The 17738-nt window shown below is 41.5% G+C and overlaps 1 protein-coding gene across 2 annotated transcripts in view; it reads right to left on the minus strand.

Moving 5' to 3' along the window:
* Positions 1 to 370: 370 nt before the first annotated feature.
* Positions 371 to 17738, minus strand: part of LOC135881286 (cullin-associated NEDD8-dissociated protein 1-like) — a 31390-nt gene continuing 14022 nt past the window's right edge. The window contains exons 5-13 of one of the 2 annotated variants that reach the window (XM_065407884.1): positions 17110 to 17261; positions 14827 to 15119; positions 11247 to 11388; positions 8358 to 9860; positions 6185 to 6271; positions 5255 to 5367; positions 4857 to 5021; positions 1963 to 2070; positions 371 to 598 (exon numbers count right to left, since the gene is read on the minus strand). In XM_065407884.1, coding sequence (XP_065263956.1) covers positions 371 to 598; positions 1963 to 2070; positions 4857 to 5021; positions 5255 to 5367; positions 6185 to 6271; positions 8358 to 9860; positions 11247 to 11388; positions 14827 to 15119; positions 17110 to 17261 — 2791 coding nt within the window. Of the gene's footprint in view, positions 599 to 1962; positions 2071 to 4856; positions 5022 to 5254; positions 5425 to 6175; positions 6272 to 8357; positions 9861 to 11246; positions 11389 to 14826; positions 15120 to 17109; positions 17262 to 17738 lie in introns of both variants that reach the window. The other variant, XM_065407883.1, reaches the window with a different exon arrangement.

Raw genomic sequence — 17738 nt, forward strand, 5'->3', positions numbered from 1 at the left:
AATGGCAGTGCAAGAAATGCTACAAAGATGGGAAACTTCCAAGAGACAGTTTCTATTTTTCAGTAATGAATTGTAATAGTAAATTCAGATGGCCTCACTTAAGCCCTTTAATAACATGCTGAATAATTTAATATACTTGTTTTTCACTCCCTCTGCAGCACACAGCCCTTTTAACCTTAGTCTTATTGCCAACTTATTTAATCAGAAGTCTGACTCACATAGCTGAACTAGCGGTCATTTTCTTAAACAGCATAAACTTTTTTTTAAGCTGAGGCTAGCTTTGAGACAGTCTTCTACCTGCCTATGCAGCATCTATTTCACTTATGTGTTGTGGGGGGAGGAGGGTAATGGGGGAAGGATACAGAGGACTTTAATTCATGTCCATTGATTCTGTGGTAGGTAATGAAGCTGAATCCTTCTGAATGCTTTCATAGAGTGAAGCCATTTCAGGATTGGCTCTGATTTGAGAAGAAAATTCAGCCATCACTGGACTTTTTTCTACTTCAGGGATGGTTAGTAGAGCAGCTACCGCCCTCATTGCTGACCGTTTCAGTTCATCCTGCTTTTCAAATTCCTGTTTCACTGAACCAGCTTTTACCTAAAAAATGTAAAACACCGCCCTTAAATGGGATCTGGAAAAGGATGAACATATGCACAGTCAAAGTGGGAGGGAGTCAGAGAGGTGGGATATTTTCTAACTGGAGAGGAATTTATGGTGATTTTTTTTCCCAAAAGCAATCCATATGGACTTAACTGATTCAGACAGAGCAGAATTAAACGGACACTGAGCATTGTTGAAAATGCCCACAGTAGTCGTACTTTATCATTAAGATGATTATGAACAAGCTAAATTATGTACATGTATTCACAAAAGGCTATTTCTGCTTTGATACCTACACACATCTCCATTAGCAAGTGCTACATAGATACATCAGTTTAAGTTACACATCTAAAATAATAAATTCTAGGTACAGTACAATACACCTGACCAAACTAATCAACAAAACTAAATTTCCTATTGGCAGCCAAGGTGACTAGGTATTCATGACCTCAATTATAATTGCTCCACCTATATGTGAAGTTAATACTATTACGTGAAATCTAGCAGCTGTGGTTACTTTTTCACTGCTTGGTTTTAATGTCTCTTCACCATAAAGTCTATAATTAGGTAAAAATGGCAACTAAACATCACCCTGCTATATGCACGCTGAATACTTTCCTGAAAATAAATTTGCTTTGTATAAGTTTTTTTTACACCTGCAAAGCCAACACAGCTATGGGAGAGGGAGCTGGATTCTATTGTGGCTTGCATATCAGCAGAGCTGTTTTAGTTCCTATTGTAGAATATTTGTTACTGGTTGGAACATGCAAGCTGACTTTGCAGGGATGGCAGTTTGAATACCCATCCTTTTATTTAGTAATTGAGCAAATCTGATATAGAAATATTTCAAAGCCCATAAACATGGAACATCACAACATTAGTCATTTTTTCAGAGCAGAACCACAATTGAAGTCTCAAAACTCAAATGATCTTGAGTGCTATTTACTGCAAGTATGGAAATAAGCAAACTATGATTTAAGTAGGTTGAGTTTAACCTCAAGACCACAGTACCATTTATTACTTTAAATATTTTCTGCAAAGGTCTAGTTTTTAAGAACTTGTGACAAAAATTCCATTCCATAACAAATATTTTAGATATTGTAGGCCCCAAATTGGCTCATTTTCAGCAAGTTCTGACAAATGGTCTAAGGCACCATACCTTTCAGAAACATTTAATTTTTGTTTTATTACAAATGTGAAATTCTTGCTTTTACCAGGGATTAAGACCCAGACTGCAGTACCAAAGCAGTGGTGCTTGTAGACTTTCCGGATCTTGGAAAATCTCTATTGCACACAGAAGCATAGTACTGACTTTTTTCCAAAATCACAGACACTCAACTGAAGCTTTCATTTAATCTTACCTTAGTAGAGCAGGTTGCCCGCAGGGGTTCAATCAATCGCTCTAGCCTTTGTAGAACTGCATTAGGACACAGTGTGGAGAGTCGAGCCAGCATGATGAAAGTCAACATCTAGAGGATTTTTTTTAAAAAGGCTGATTTAAAATACTCTCAGATCCCCCTTGAACCCAGAACCCTTCTATCAAGTCCCCATGCACTCTATTGCAACAATTTCAGACAAATCACTGCATCACATTGTTCTCTGTCGGATGGTTTTCTTTGCACTCATAAAGGGTATGTCTTTTAGACAAAAGAAAGGTTTAGATTCTAGAAAATAAGCATGCATCAAATTCCAAAGCATTACAGAATACACGGGACCCTTCTGAGTATTTAAAAACAGGCCAAATCCTGCAGCCCTTAAGACTTCTCTCATGCAAAATCTTGACGTCAGTGGGTGTTTTGCCCCACTGAGTACTACAGGATCTGGCCCTCAGCAGAAGTCAAATTTGAAGGGGGCCAGAGGGAAAAGATAGTACTCTTATAAGCTTTGCCTGTAAGAGATGCCAGTGACAGTAAATTGAGTGTAGACCAGCCCTAAAAGAATAATAGAAGGATTGAAAACTGTTCAGAAGTTCATATAGTAAAACTAATGTGGACAGAGCTGAACCAATACACAAGTATTTACATAAGCATAGCTTATTTCTAAAAAGCTGTACCAGTATGAACAATTTATTCTAGTGCAATTGCATTCACACAAAATTCATAGATTTCAAAGCCAGAAGGGACCACTGTGATCATCTACTCCGACCTCCTGTATAGCCTAGGCCATGGAACTTCCCAGAATAATTCCTAACATGTATCTTTTAGAAAAAAACATACAATTCTGATTTAAAATGGGTCAGTGAGAGAATCCACCACAACCCTTGGTAAACTGTTCCAATAGTTACTCTCATTGTTAAAAATTTATGCCTTATTTCCAATCTGAATTTGTCTAGCTTCAACTTTCAGCCACTGGATCTCATGATACCTTTCTCTTGTAGATCGAAGAGCCCATTATCAAATATTTGTTCCCCATGTAGGTACTTATAGACTGTAATCAAGTCACCCATTAACCCTCTCTTTGTTAAACTAAATAGATTGAACTCCTTGAGTCTGTATCACTATAGGCAGGTTTTCTAATCTTTTAATCATTCTCATGGCTCTTCTCTGAACCCTGTCCAATTTTTCAGCATCCTTCTTGAATCGTGGGCACCAGAACAGAACACGGTATTTCAGCAGCGGGTCACACCGGTGACAAATACAGAGATAAAACAACCTCTCTACTCCTACTCAAGATTCCTGTTTATGTATCCAAGGGTCACATTAGCTCTTTTAGCAACAGCTTCACACTGGCAGCTCATGTTCAGCTGATGATCCACCATGACCTCCAAATCTTTTACAGAGTCACTGCTTCCCAGGATAGGGTCTCCCGCCCTATAAGTAAGGCCCATATTCTTTGTCCCTAGGTGTATACATTTACATGTAACTGTATTAAAACACATGTTGTTTACTTGTGTCTAGTTTACCAAGCAACCAAGATCACTCTGAATCAGTGACCTATCCTCTTCATTATTTACTGCTCCCCCAAATGTCATCTGCAAACTTCATCAGTGATGATTTTATGTTTTCTCTCAGGTCACTGATAAAAGTGTTACACAGAGTAGGGCCAAGAACAGACCCTTCTGGAACCTCCTACTGGAAACACACCCACTCGCCGATTCCCTGTTTACAGTAATATTTTGAGACCTATCAGTTAGCCAGCTTTTAGTCCATTTAACATGAGCCATGTTAATTTTATATTGTTACAGTTTTTTAATCAAAATGTAATGCAGTACCAAGTCGAATGCCTTACAAATGCTAATTACCTTTATCAACTAAACTTGTAATCTCACTTAAAAAAAAAAGGTATCAAGTTAGTTTGACAGGTTCTATTTTCCAGTAATTCATGTTGACTGACATTAAATTTTATTACTTTTCTTTCATTCTTTATTGAGTTCCATATCAGCTGCTCCATTATCTTGCCCAGGATCGATGTCCAAGGCTTATTGAAAATCAACATTACCATCCAGTGAGCTCCACAGCCAGCTTTTTAAAACTCTTGCATACAAGTTATCTGGGCCTGCAGATTTCAAAATGTCTGACTTAAGAAGCTGCTGTTTAACATCCTCCAGAGATACTAGAGGAAGGGAAAGAGTGTCACCATCATCATATGATGAGGCAATCTGTTTTTTTCCTCAGATACAGAACAGAAATATTTAAACACTTCTGCCTTTTCTGCATTATTATTGACAACTATCATTTCCATCTAGTAATGGACCAGTACTATTGTCAGAATTATTTTTGTTCCTCATATACTTAAAATACTCTCTCTTACTGTCCTTAACTCTGCTGGCAATGGATTTCTCCTGCCCCTTTGCTTCCCTTATACATTTTCTACAATTCCTAGCTTCTGATTTATATGCATTACTATCAAATTCCTTTTTCTTCCATTTGTTATATTTGTTATATTTCATAACTGCTTTCACTTCCCCTCTAAACCAGATCAGATTTTTAAACCAATATGGCCTTCTTCCTTGACTGTGGCATGTCACACTTTTCAGAGCCATTGTTTCAGGTTTTGCAAACTGATGCAGACATCAGTACATCAGTTGCACATGGGTTATGTTTTCAAGGCCAGCGCAGCAACTGTAACAGCTAGTAACCTTTTTTTAAAATAAGAGGAAGCCTAAATACTAGAGAACAAGAAAGCATCATGAAAAGGGTGCCAGGCACTGCACCATCACACATCGGCGCAATCTGAGCCCTGGCCTTCAGTGTAGTAAATAAGATCAAAACCAGTTACTTCCACTACTCTTGAACAGATAAGGAGAGGATGTTACCCTAATGTCATAATGATCCTTAAGTCCATCCTCCACGTGGTTCAAGTATTCATAGATGTCCAGTCGGTCAAGGCAGCTTTCCAACAGTGAGTACATGCACTCAAAGGCAGCTTTCCTCACATCAAGGCCATCATCCACTGTGTGCTTGAACGGTCCCATTTCTACCTTAAAAGGAAAGAATGATACACCTGGTCACTATCAGTGAGGAAGGCTCCCTACTGCCACATCTGGGCTACCAACTTAATGCCTACTAGATGTTCTTCTCCCACCCACCTGAGCCCCAAGGGTTCCACCCAACTATTTGCTCATGAGAGCATCATAGCATATTCCTGTCAATTCCATGTTGACCAAGACATTGACATACAGAACTCATGAAGCAGCAGCACTAGTCTACGTACCTCCCGTATCAGTTCCCTTCTGATCTTAGTTTCATTGTATAAGTGGGGTAGGACAGTGTTTAGCATGTCTCGGATTAAAGAAGGCTTATTGTGAGCAGCAGAATTAAACATGGCTAAAGCAACACGTCGAACATTCAAGTCAGGATCCTGAAGAGTCTTTAAGAAGTCACCTGCAGGACAATAACATAACATTTGTTTGACAGCATTAAATGCAATGTTTTAGTATTTCTTCAAGCTCTATCTACTGCTGATCCTCAGAGTGACATATGATATTTGAAGGAGCCAGGATATGAAGAAATCTTATACACAATTATTAAAAATAATTCTAGAAGCAAAGCTTATACATAGTGATGCATTTAGATCTATTTTCCCTTCCTTTTTCTGGGATAGGATTTAAACTATTTGAGGCAACAGGCTACATCAGGGGTATAGAAATACCAATGTGATGCTAGCCACCAGTGACTTCATCTGAGAGTCCAAGTAGAAGCCTTAGTTTTTGTAGAGGAAGTTTCTTTTCGATGCTCAGCCTAGATGTCTCTGAAGCAGAGTTTTTGCAGTTTCTCTTTGATAGCTCTCAGATGCAGAGACAGGGGTGTCCAACCTAAGAAATATTTTACAAGACACTTGTCTGTGAAGCCAGAATCACAGGGGTTTCATTCTCCACTAAATTAATAGTTTCCATTCATGAGTGACACACATACCTGAAGGAGGAAGACCAGAACATATACTAACACTCACTCTGCAACCGCAGCATGGGACTCTAGATCTTTTTCATCTACATTTCTCTGGGGTTAAATTAGTCTCAAATCAATTTGAAAAATATCTTACTTGCAATACAAAATAGGGCAGTGGTAGGCCATTGATAGTGTACCAGACCTCATGTGCAGAGCTCACAAGATTTCGATAGGAATTGAAACTCACCTATGCAACCTTTAAGAAGTAAGTCAATAGGCTGTGGCTGATCTGAAATTGTGAATTTGATTGCAGTTACTACAGTACTTCGTGCATGCGGGGAACCTGCAACAAAGAGGGAACATAGAAAAATGTGTGTACATTTACACAGTACGCTCTTTACTAGGGCTGTCAATTAATCGCAGTTAACTCACGCGATTAACTCAAAACAATCGCATTAAAAAAATTAGTCATGATTAATCGTAGTTTTAATCACACTGTTAAACAATAGAATACCAATTGAAATTTATTAAATCTTTTTGGATGGTTTTCTACATTTTCAAATATATTGATTTCAATTACAATAATACACAGAGTAGGCAATGCTCACTTTAGATTGTTATTTTTTATTACAAATATTTGCACTGTAAAAATGGCAAATAAATTGTATTTTTTCAATTCACCTCAAACAAGTAGTGTAGTGCAATCTCTTTATTGTGAAAGTGAAACTTACAAGTGTAGATTTTTTTGTTACATAACTGCACTCAAAAACAAAACAATGTAAAGCTTTAGAGCCTACAAGTCCACTCAGTCCTACTTCTTGTTCAGCCAATCGCTAAAACAAACAAGTTTGTTTACATTTGCGGGCAATAATGCCCTCTTCTTATTTACAATGTCACCTGAAAGTGAGAACAGGCGTTTGCATGACACTTTTATAACTGGCATGGCAAGGGATTTACATGCCAGATATGCTAAACATTCATATGCCCCTTCATGCTTCGGCCACCATTTCAGAGGACATGCTTCCATGCTGATGATGCTCATTAAAAAAATAATTCATTAATTAAATTGTGATTGAACTCCTTGGGGAGAAATTGTATGTCTCCTGGTCTGTTTTACCCGCATTCTGCCATATATTTCATGTTATAGCAGTCTCGGATGATGACCCAGCATGTTGTTCGTTTTAAGAACACTTTCACTGCAAATTTGACAAAAACGCAAAGAAGGTACCAATGTGAGATTTCTAAAGATAGCTACAGCACTCGACCCAAGGTTTAAGAATCTGAAGTGCCTTCCAAATTCTGAGAGGGGTGAGGTGTGGAGCATGCTTTCAGAAGCCTTAAAAGAGCAACATTCTGATGCGGAAACTACAGAATCCGAACCACCAAAAAAGAAAATCAACCTTCTGTTGATGGCATCTGACTCAGATGATGAGAATGAACATGCGTCAGTCCGCACTGCTTTGGATGGTTATCTAGCAGAACCCATTATCAGCATGGAAGCATGTCCTCTGGAATGGTGATTGAAGCATGAAGGGACATATGAATCTTTAGTGTGTCTGGCACATAAATATCTTGCAATGCCGGCTACCACAGTGCCATGCGAATGCCTGTTCTCTCTTAGGTGATATTGTAAACAAGAAGCAGGACGCATTCTCTCCTGCAAATGTTAACAAACTTGTTTGGCTGAGCGATTGGCTGAACAAGAAGTAGGACTGAGTGGACTTGTTGGCTCTAAAGTTTTACATTTCATTCAAAAATAAAACAGGTTTTTTTTGTACATGATTCTACATTTGTAAGTTCAACTTTCATGATAAAGAGATTGCACTACAGTACTTGTATTAGGTGAACTGAAAAATATTACAGTACTTTTGTTTTTTTTACAATGCAAATATTTGAAATCACAAATAAATATAAAGTGAGCACTGTACACTTTGTATTCTGTGTTGTAAGTGAAATCAATATATTTGAATGTGTAGAAAATATCCAAAACTACTTAAATAAATGGTACTCTATTATTGTTTCATCGCACAATTAATTTTTTTAATCGCTTGACAGCCCTACTCTTTACATTGTTTGGATTAGAAAACATGCTGCTCAGGGGAAATGTAATAAAGGAATAGAGAATGCCATACTGGATCAGATCACATCACATGTCCAAATCTTGCCTCCAACGCAATCTCTTGTCACGCAGCCCCCTATTCTTGTAACATCCTTGTTAATACCATGCACCACACAACTCTGCACTCCTTCAAAGACACTTCTTTTGGTTAATCTTTCGCTGATCTTCTCTCCAGCCTGGCTTTGCTCCCTCCAACTACAGCTATACTACATTAAGATATTAAAAGATAGGACTCTACAAGATGTTTACACAGCGAACAAAAACATTTCCCTAGGCCTTTTACCATTCTTATCCTCGTCCTTCCCATTACCTGATGACAGCTGCTTTTTCAGCCTGGGCAGCAGCTGGGATGGATTCACTAGGGCCAGTTTCCCCAAGCATTCGGCAACCACATTTCGTGTCCCCTCCTCTGTGCACTCGCAATGGTTGAAAAGCAGAGCCCAAATATCTTCTACATAAGGTTTGAGGCCATCTGCTGGGGAGGAGCTGATGACTTCTTTTAGAGAATGGAGTAGCAAGTATTGTCTCTTGGGCTGGCTTCCAATTTCCTTCAGCATAAAGGGAAGATATTCCTTAAGATTTCCAGCACTGATGTTCCCCAGAGCATAGGAAGCTGCTGATTTCACCTCTTCGCTGGGAGAAGCAAATGCTTCCAGTATTACTGTTTTAAGCTCCTTCTGAGCACTTAGGTTCATGGTGCGACCCATCTCTGCCAGCGAAAGGAAGGCTAGCATTTTAACAGCAGCACTGGACTTGGGGTTCTTCACATCTTGAATAAACTGGCTCGCTACCCTGGAGGCTTCTTTTGGACATGCTGATGAAAGGGCTGCCACACACTTTGCTACAGAGTAATAGGCTTGTTTATGTAAAGTCACAGACGCCCCACCAGGACTTGAATACATGGGGCTTGTTAGCTGTTTCATCAGCTCTGCATAACCCATGTTGGCTGTCTTTGTTATAACCAAAGCTTGAAAGAAGTCTATTATGGCATTCAGTGCTCCTCCTTGTAGCAAAGGGGAGTGGACAAGCTGAAAGAGTTCAGAAAGAACTGAACCACTTATCTTGGATAAGGAAGATGGATAAACCTTAGCTAAGGTAGTAAGGAACACGATAGCCACCTGAGAAACATGCAAATCATTCTCACTAATTAAAGCAGGAAGCTCTGTCAGCACAGACTCAACCATGGCAGGCTTGAGGCTATCGCTGTAGTTCTTAATTAATATGTCCAGAGCTGTCAGAGTACTCAGTTTCAAGGCACGTTGATTCTTTCTCAAGAAGGAAGCTAGAATGGGGAATCCTTCCCCTAGAATAGGTCTTAAGTCTATCTTCAGTGGAGAACTAGCAATTAAGGTTAATGCTTTGACTGTTGTTAGTCTGGTTATTTCATTTTTGAGCCTTTCTAGAAAAATCTTCAAGGTTGGCGGGAGATCACCACTTAAATGGTCTCCAAGATTGCAGACGATCTGTCCCATGCAAGAGATAGCCCGTTCTTTCACCTCCTGATCAATATCAGCAGCTTTCAGTCTCTTTAGAGTACCAGAAAAAAGGTCTTTCACATAGGGCTTGGCATCAAATGCACAAGATTTGTCCAAGGGCCGAATAACTTTCACAAGCTGCTGAGTGACCAGCAAAGCTTCGGACGTGATCTTATAAAAGGGGTCTCCAATACAGGTCACAACTGGAGGTAGCAGTGCCTTAATATGGGGATGAAATACTTCTGGCTGGTGGTTGCAGAGAAGAACATGAAGGAAAGACAGTGTATCAATCCTCATGTTGGAGGAGCTGGATTTATCAGCCAAGGAGAAAATAATACCTGTTCAGGGGAGACATTAACATATATTATCTTATTTCTTCAAATGATTTCACAAAGATTAAAAAACAAATTCTAAAATAGTTGGATACAAATCCAAATAGTTTCCTTTGCTCCACCCCATTGAGACCATATCTGCACTAGGAGTGCTTCACCAATACAGGAATCCCAATATACTATATTGACAAAGCACTACTATTGTGGACACAGTTATACCAACAAAGCTTTGCTTTGTACCAGTATAGTAAAGCCACCCCGACAAGAAAAACAATCTATACAGGTAGAAGCATAGCTATGTCAGTAAGGGATTATACCTCATCACACCCCTGACCAACAGAGCTCTGCTGGCAAAAGCTCCTAGTGTGGACATAACTTGATACACATGCATTCTCACAGTAGCTGTTTATGGTTTCAGCTAAGTGGCAAGTCAGAATATAGCCAGTCCACATGGCTGCACTGGAGAGCTACAAAAGTATTTTACAAGCACTTTAAATAATTCCTCCCCAGATCACCCTACAAATACTGACAGGTGGTTTTATAGCTCTCCAGTTAGTGTGGTACACAGGGTTATAACTAGAAGTAATAAGATTAAATTAAGAAAAGGGAAAATCTAGCTGAACACCAGGAACTCCTGCCAGTGAGACATGTCGAGCTGTGGAAAATCTCAAAGAAAGGAGTGGAAACTCAACTGCTTGGGCTTTGCAAAATTAGACTGGACAAAAATGTTAGACAAAATGTACTTTAGAGAATAATCCTGCATTGGCAGAGAGATAGACTGGATGCACTAATGGGTCTTTTCCATATCTAACTTCTATGATTTAGTCTGAAAATTGTTTTTCAGATGAGCCATCAGTAAAGTATTTCCAAGAGTCCCATTTACCACCCCCAACGCAATTTATTGTTCATATTTTCTGTTGTCTCGTGTAAACATACAGGAATTGAAGGTCATGGGATGATCAGGGCCAGGGGGTATTGAAAAGGCAGTTTCCCTAAACATTTACAGTAAGGACAAGTCCAAGGTCTTGGTAGGACCTCAATGTTATGAGTATTTCAACATTCTTCGATGTGCACCCTTCACTAATTTACAAGGAGGGAAAGTTGGGTGAAAAAACTTGTGGGCCTGCAAATAAAACCCTCCCCCAATAAACATTTTTAAAATGTTCCATGAGATTAAAAGAGAAATAGAAAATGTCACTGCTATGGCCCCAATCCTGAGCTCAAAGTCAATTGACTTCAGTGGCAGCAGGAGCAGACCCTGTACCTTTTTAGTGTTTATAAACATCCAGACATTTTTTAAAAGGCAGGAAAGAGAAACACACGTCATTTAGAAACCTTATAGCACTGAGACAACCGCTCCCTACCATCTCCCAGCCAACAAACCAGTTTTACCAGGCATTAACGCAGAGATGTGATCTGCCAGGCAGCCAGGAAGAACATTGGCCAGTTCTGTAAGGAGACTGAAGCACCCTTGCCTCGATTTGATGCTTTTCTCTTTGAGCTGCTTGTGCAAGGCCTTGACTATGTTTGGAACCTGCAGTTTTAGAAAGCAAGACGAAAAGGAAAAAAAAAAAAAAAAAAAGCCTCATAGGTAACCAAGGCCTTTTTGACACAGAGCTATGCTAGCACAGCAGTTTACCCAGCTTAGCTACACACATTAATAATTCAGTGTGAGAAGAGAGAGCGATCAAAAATGAATACGTTCAATGGTTTATTAAAGGGAGACTCTGGACAGTAAATTAGGGACTGAGTGAGTGAGAGAGAGAGGGAGTGTGGAATGAAGGGGTGGCTATTTAAACTCTTCTATTCATATATTTTAATTTTTTTCTTTTTAATTCTATGAAAATATTTTAAGGCAAAGCTTCTCCTCTAGTGCCACAACCTCAAAACACAGCAGCATTGCGTAGTGATCAGCTTGGATGCTTCTCTAACAAGGAGACGGAAGTGAAACTGACCAGTCAAGTTTCAACTGTCTGAGTTGAACAAAGGTGAAGAGTAGGCTAGAAGTTAAATATTAATCCTGAATGAAATTTAAGGACCTGATCCTGCAATTAGATCTGAACAAGTGGACCTCTGCAGAGCTCCAGCAAAGCCCACCCACACAGAACCAATTACAGGACAAGGTATAAGTTATTAGCCACACGGATATTTTCTTTTTTAAATATTGAATTTATTTACATCAGTTACTTTAAATGGGCAGAAAACTACATTTTGGAAAGGATATAAATCCTTCTGCTTCAGGGTAAAAGATAACCGCTAACTGATGTGGGCTAGCAAGCTGTTTTCTCATGAGCACCTTATTCCATAATAACTGACTACAGTATTTCTTTCATCTTCCTCTGAAGCACCTGGGACGACTGGCCACTATCGGAGACAGGATACTGGCTAGATGGAGCCCTGGTCTGGTCTGGTCATTCCTACATTGCTAAAGTATGTTGACAGTACCCCCTTAGCGTATTTCAGAATTTACAAAATTGGTAAAAAAAAAAGCCATGGCTTCTAACGTTTATTTAGTTCAATTAACTGTGAAGTGTGTATCCTGCAGAGTTACAAGAACACAAGCATACAAAGATATTATGAAACACTAGCTAATGGCTCCTGTAATGATCAGAGCCCGATACAGTGTTAATGCTCTGCCACACCTATACATTGCATCCGAAATTTATCTGACTTCTGATGGCCTAAATCTGATATGTTTGTGCAGTAATTTATTCAATGGGTTCCTGAACAATGACACTAACTGGAGCAATTGCCACAACAGCCCATGGATTTTACACAATGACTGAGGTGGTACCCTAGTGTCTGCAAACCCCTTCGCAGCTATTTGCAGGTATGCCTGGCACAGATTATCCCACTCAGTGGCCCTGGGTTCACTTCAGGACACTCTTTTGGTTTATTGTTGCTGCTACAGGAGTCAAAACAATTATAAACATGCCGCCATGCTACAGCTATGGCTAATTTTAAAAGTACACATTTCAAGAGTTAACAACATTCTTCCAGCACATTTTCCTCCTGTAAGCTACCAACAGTCATGGTGATCACTAAGGGAGTGGCCACACCATGATTAGCTTAGTGTTAACCATCCTGCTGAAACACAGTTGAAATGGCTGTTGGTACAATAGTTCTTAGCATGGCTTCCCTGTCCGGCATGGATTGATATTTTTCTGAGAATCATAGGGTGGGAGTGGGGAAGGTAGGTCAATTAGATAGCTTTCCTAGCACGGATCACATGAGGGAAAGGTCCCTGTCTACAATGGTCAAGGAAACTGTCGCTGAGCATGCTAGCATCAGCCATTTAAACATTGTGGTCCTATCTACGCTATGAAATTAACCAGGTTTAACAACTGTTAAGAAGCTGACATCATGGGGTTCAAAGGTGCTATAATTCTGGGTTGGGTGGCCAGAGCCAAACTGTAGAACCATGCAGACAGTTAAAAATGGTTTCAGCACATTGAGTTTTTTGTTTGGTTTAAAAATCTGGTTACACCGGGATTTGCCCCTTCCTCCAAGACCTCATCTACTCCAGTTTTTTTTTACTGGGAAACTACTCTTGATGAGGCTTTGGCATTTTGATCACAATATTTTCTAGACCTGCTCTGAATCATTGCACCAACTCTACTTGCACTCCCATTCTTACTGTCACCTGGGGAGCTGCACTATAGGGAGATTTCTCAAAAATAGTTAATGTAGACACAGCCCTGTTGTAAAATGGATCTTTCATCCACGCTTAAGTACAATTCCAGATAACTCAATTGTTTTAAAAAGTCTCACCCTGTTGGCACTGGCCAGACAGTGTCTTAAACTAGTTTAGCTGGAACAGTGCTTGAACCGAATTCAACACCCAGTGTAGCCCAGCTACTAGCATGATTTCAACTGTATCCTACAGTAGATGCTACAGACAGAACTGGGATACATTAGGTATAACCAGGATGTGACATGTTCATGGTTACAGCTTGTGTGCGTGATTTCACACATTAATCACAGATGTATTTTTCCTGGCGCAACCCGATGAGCCTGTCCCCTCCTACCATCCTGCACAATATGAGCCCATTCTTGGTAAACCTGGGCAGATATCCCATTCTGCCTCTGTTTTTGGCACAACGAACAGAGGATGCACTTTGGGATGTTCTCCTACACAGTGACCTGAGAGATAAGAGGACTGGCTAACCCTGTTATGCAGACACACAGTTAGGCCATCCCATCTACAAAACAAGACCACCATACCAGAACTCAGTTATAGCTTGAAAATTGTGTTACAGTTCTGCCTGTGGTAGAGTACCTCCACATGGCTGGAAAACACATTAACCGTTCCGTGTGTAGACACAGACTATGTGACGTCAACAATTTTACAACCTTACTGAAAATCTGGAGTGGACACAGGACCTGAAAACAACAGATCTTCTGAAATGTGGCTATAAATCCAAGAATCAAACAAGCAGGGGCGGAAAAGCTTTCCATCTTCCTTATACTACTCTTACTAAGAGACAAGATCCTTCTGATAGCAGGGCCGCCCAGAGGATTCAGGGGGCCTAGGGTCTTCGGCGGCAGGGGGCCCCTGCCGCCGAATTGCTGCCGAAGACCCGGCGCTTTGGCGGCGGGTCCCAGGGCGGAAGAACCCTCCTCCGCAGGTCTTCAGGGCACTTCGGCGGTGGGTCCCGGGGCGGAAGGACCCTCTGCCGCCGAATTGCCGCCGAAGACCCGGAGCGGAAGAAGCTCCGGGGGCCTGGGCCCCACGAGAGTTTTCCGGGGCCCCCGGAGCGAGTGAAGGACCCCGCTCCAGGGGCCCCCAAAAACTCTCATGGGGGCCCCTGCGGGGCCCGGGGCAAATTGCCCCACTTGCCCCCCTCTCTGGGCGGCCCTGTCTGATAGCCATGTTCCCTGGCTGAGCTATTGCACACATTTGTTGGGGACACGTCTTCCAGTTCTTTTCACTCCTATTCAACTTAATCTGGCCTACCACTTTCTCACTCACCTGGTTCTGAAGCATGGTGAGGGGTATCTCTTCCTTGCCTCCTGCATCTGAAGCATGTAGCCAGCTCTGTATAGGCTGCGTTTGCTTCAGCAAAGAGATATAAGCAAAGAAGATGTCGGCTTTGACATTCTCCTCTCTTTCCTTGAATCTGCCAATCAAAACCGGGGATAGAGTCTTGTAGAAATCCTGAAGGAGGTCATGGCGGGTACCGACAATGGCTTCCAGGCACTTAGCCGCAGACCTGCGAACTTTCCAGCTAATGTCATCATCATCGCTGTACTCATCGTCACTCTCTGGAAACAGTGAGTGGGGAAAAAACACACCACGTTACAAGAGAAACACAAGTAGAGAATCACCACATGCCCCCAACTTTCCCTCTCGCATGTCATTTCTCCTCCTATTGAATTCAAAAGTGAACACGAGATAAACAGATGCCAATAATTAACATGTTTCTGGGAAAAATCAGATTTGGGTTATTCTGGAAAATTTCCAGTCAGTCATCAGAACCCAGTGCATTATAGTGGCTTGTATGTGTCACCGCTGCCCTGTGGTGGATAAAATGTCCGACTGATTCACTATGTATTGGATACCATGGACTCTAGTGCCTGAAGGTCTCACTAATGTTAACTACAGCTACTGGAGAGTCCACTTTAGCTCATGTTGTAAGGGCTTGTGTTTTGAAGGGGGGATAAGGTCCCGAGTTCCATTTATTTTAAGGCCAGAAATGACCATTAGGGCAATCCATTATGATGCATAATACAGGTCACAGAACTTCACAATTTCTGCATTTTACCCCATGACTTGTGGCTGAGCAGGAGAATCTCTTTTAGAAAGGCATCCGAACTTGAAAAGGTATCACATCCCTTCGGATGCTGTTCCAATGGTTAACTCCCCTCACCGTTAAACATTTGTGCCTTACTTTCCATTTGAATTATTCTAGCTTCTACTCTGAGTCATGACACCCTGTGCAGCGACAGAACTGGCACATTGTGGAACTCATTCAATACCTGAAATGTGTTAAGTGCACAACTGATGCGACCTGGGCCTAGAGCATGAAACTTGTTCTCTCCACATGCCCACCTCAATCTATCCCTCACCCCACTCCTTTAAAAAGAAGCTACTGAAAAAGACCTGGATCAGAGGCGGTGTCAGTTGTAACTAATGTCAGCCCGAAGGTAGCAAGGCCTTTTTTATTTTTTGGATTATATTTCGTTTCACTATTTTACACTGCTCTGTTTGGGTATGAGTTTGGTATGCAGTGCCTCAGCAGGATGTATTCAAAATCTGTATATTGGCTACTAGGAGTTCCCCTCTTCATACATGACAGAGCTGCTAGCACTAAACAATCCCCACAGGCAGGAATACAGACACGCAGCTGCATTAAAGTCACCAGTTCCACCAGATATATAAAAAACCATCCGGGGAGGGTCCAAGAGCCCCAGGAAATGTCTACAAAGCAACTGGGAGGATGCTTCCCAGCTCAGGTAGACAGATATGCACTATTCTGCTTGAGTTAGCACCGAAAAATTGCAGTGTGGCTGCAGCAATGTAAGTGGTGGCGGAGGCTGGCCACCCGAATACAATCCCATCTGACCTCCTGGGCATGTCCTCAGGTGGCCAGCCTGAGCTGCTGCCTATGCCACCACTGTCACACTGCTATTTGTAGCACACAAGCAGAGGTAGCACTGTCTGTCTATCCACGCTGGGAAGTACCCTCCAGCTGCTGTGTAGACATAGAGTTGATGCCTGCCTGCTTGTAGTATGCATATAAAATAGCCTCACTCAAATGCAGGAAACGGAAGTCTGAGCATCGTTTAGCAGACTGCAACCAGCACTGGCATTTGGGGGGGATTGTTTAGAATTTGGGCAATCACAGCGGCAGAGCAGCAGCTAATCGAGATACACCAGTGCTAGGGCTGGTGAACTGTGGGCATGCTGTGCCAGGAACCTGCATTCACTGACAACAGCAGAGGCAGCATCTCTTCAGTCTTGCTCTCTGCCAGGCTAGTTTATGGTGTCAGTTCTAGCAAATGCCATCCTTCCATGAAAACAGATGCCTGGGACACGTGGATCAGGAAAGACACAACAGTCAAGTCCCAGGTTTGGAAATCGTTCTAATTACAGCACTGACAGAACTAAGCAGCTGTGCACTAGTTTGGGTCAATGCAGACATCGTGAGGAAGAAGGTAATGCCATATAGTGTGAGTGAGGAGGGGAGAACTGGACCCCTTGGATACTATGTCAACAGTTCTGCTAAGCATAGTCATCCTCACAAGCAGGCACCTTGCTCTTCATCCTCCCCATTTTCAGTTTCCATCATTTCCTCCTCTTCCTCCTCCTCCTCATTGTCATAGTTGTAATTTGGGTCATAAGTTATGTACTTCAGGCACAATCCCATCACACTAGGGATGTGAGGGCCAATTTCCTTTGGACACCTAGCAAGACAAAAACAAAGCCTAAGATTGATATAAAAATTACTTATTTCCAGTTAATCAGCATAATTCATCCCACAAGATCCCAAAGTGTTTCACACAACTATACACACATATTACTGAAATGCATTCAACGGTAAAATTTCCCTTTCACCATAGTGCATGAAGCAGGGTCATGTACCCATGTGAGACTCCAAGAAGTGAGCTTCAGACTCTCACTCTCCACTACCTGAGATTCTCCCTTAAAAACATATGCCCCCCACAAGTTCAGTCCCCACTCCCCCTCTTAGGCAGCTCTCTAACACTTCTCCTCAAGGCCAACCATCTCATCAGAATTAGTGTATGAAGACTGCTTCGCAGCAGTCCCTTCTCAAGAGCACCATTCCCATCTCCCACCCCTTCTACAGACATCAAAAGTCTGAGCCAACTCCTTCCCAGTCACCTGAAGGACTCAAATGTCCTCCAAGAACCTGCAGTAAG

The sequence above is a fragment of the Emys orbicularis genome, chromosome 7 (genome assembly GCF_028017835.1).
Source record: "Emys orbicularis isolate rEmyOrb1 chromosome 7, rEmyOrb1.hap1, whole genome shotgun sequence".
Lineage (NCBI taxonomy): Eukaryota > Metazoa > Chordata > Testudines > Emydidae > Emys > Emys orbicularis.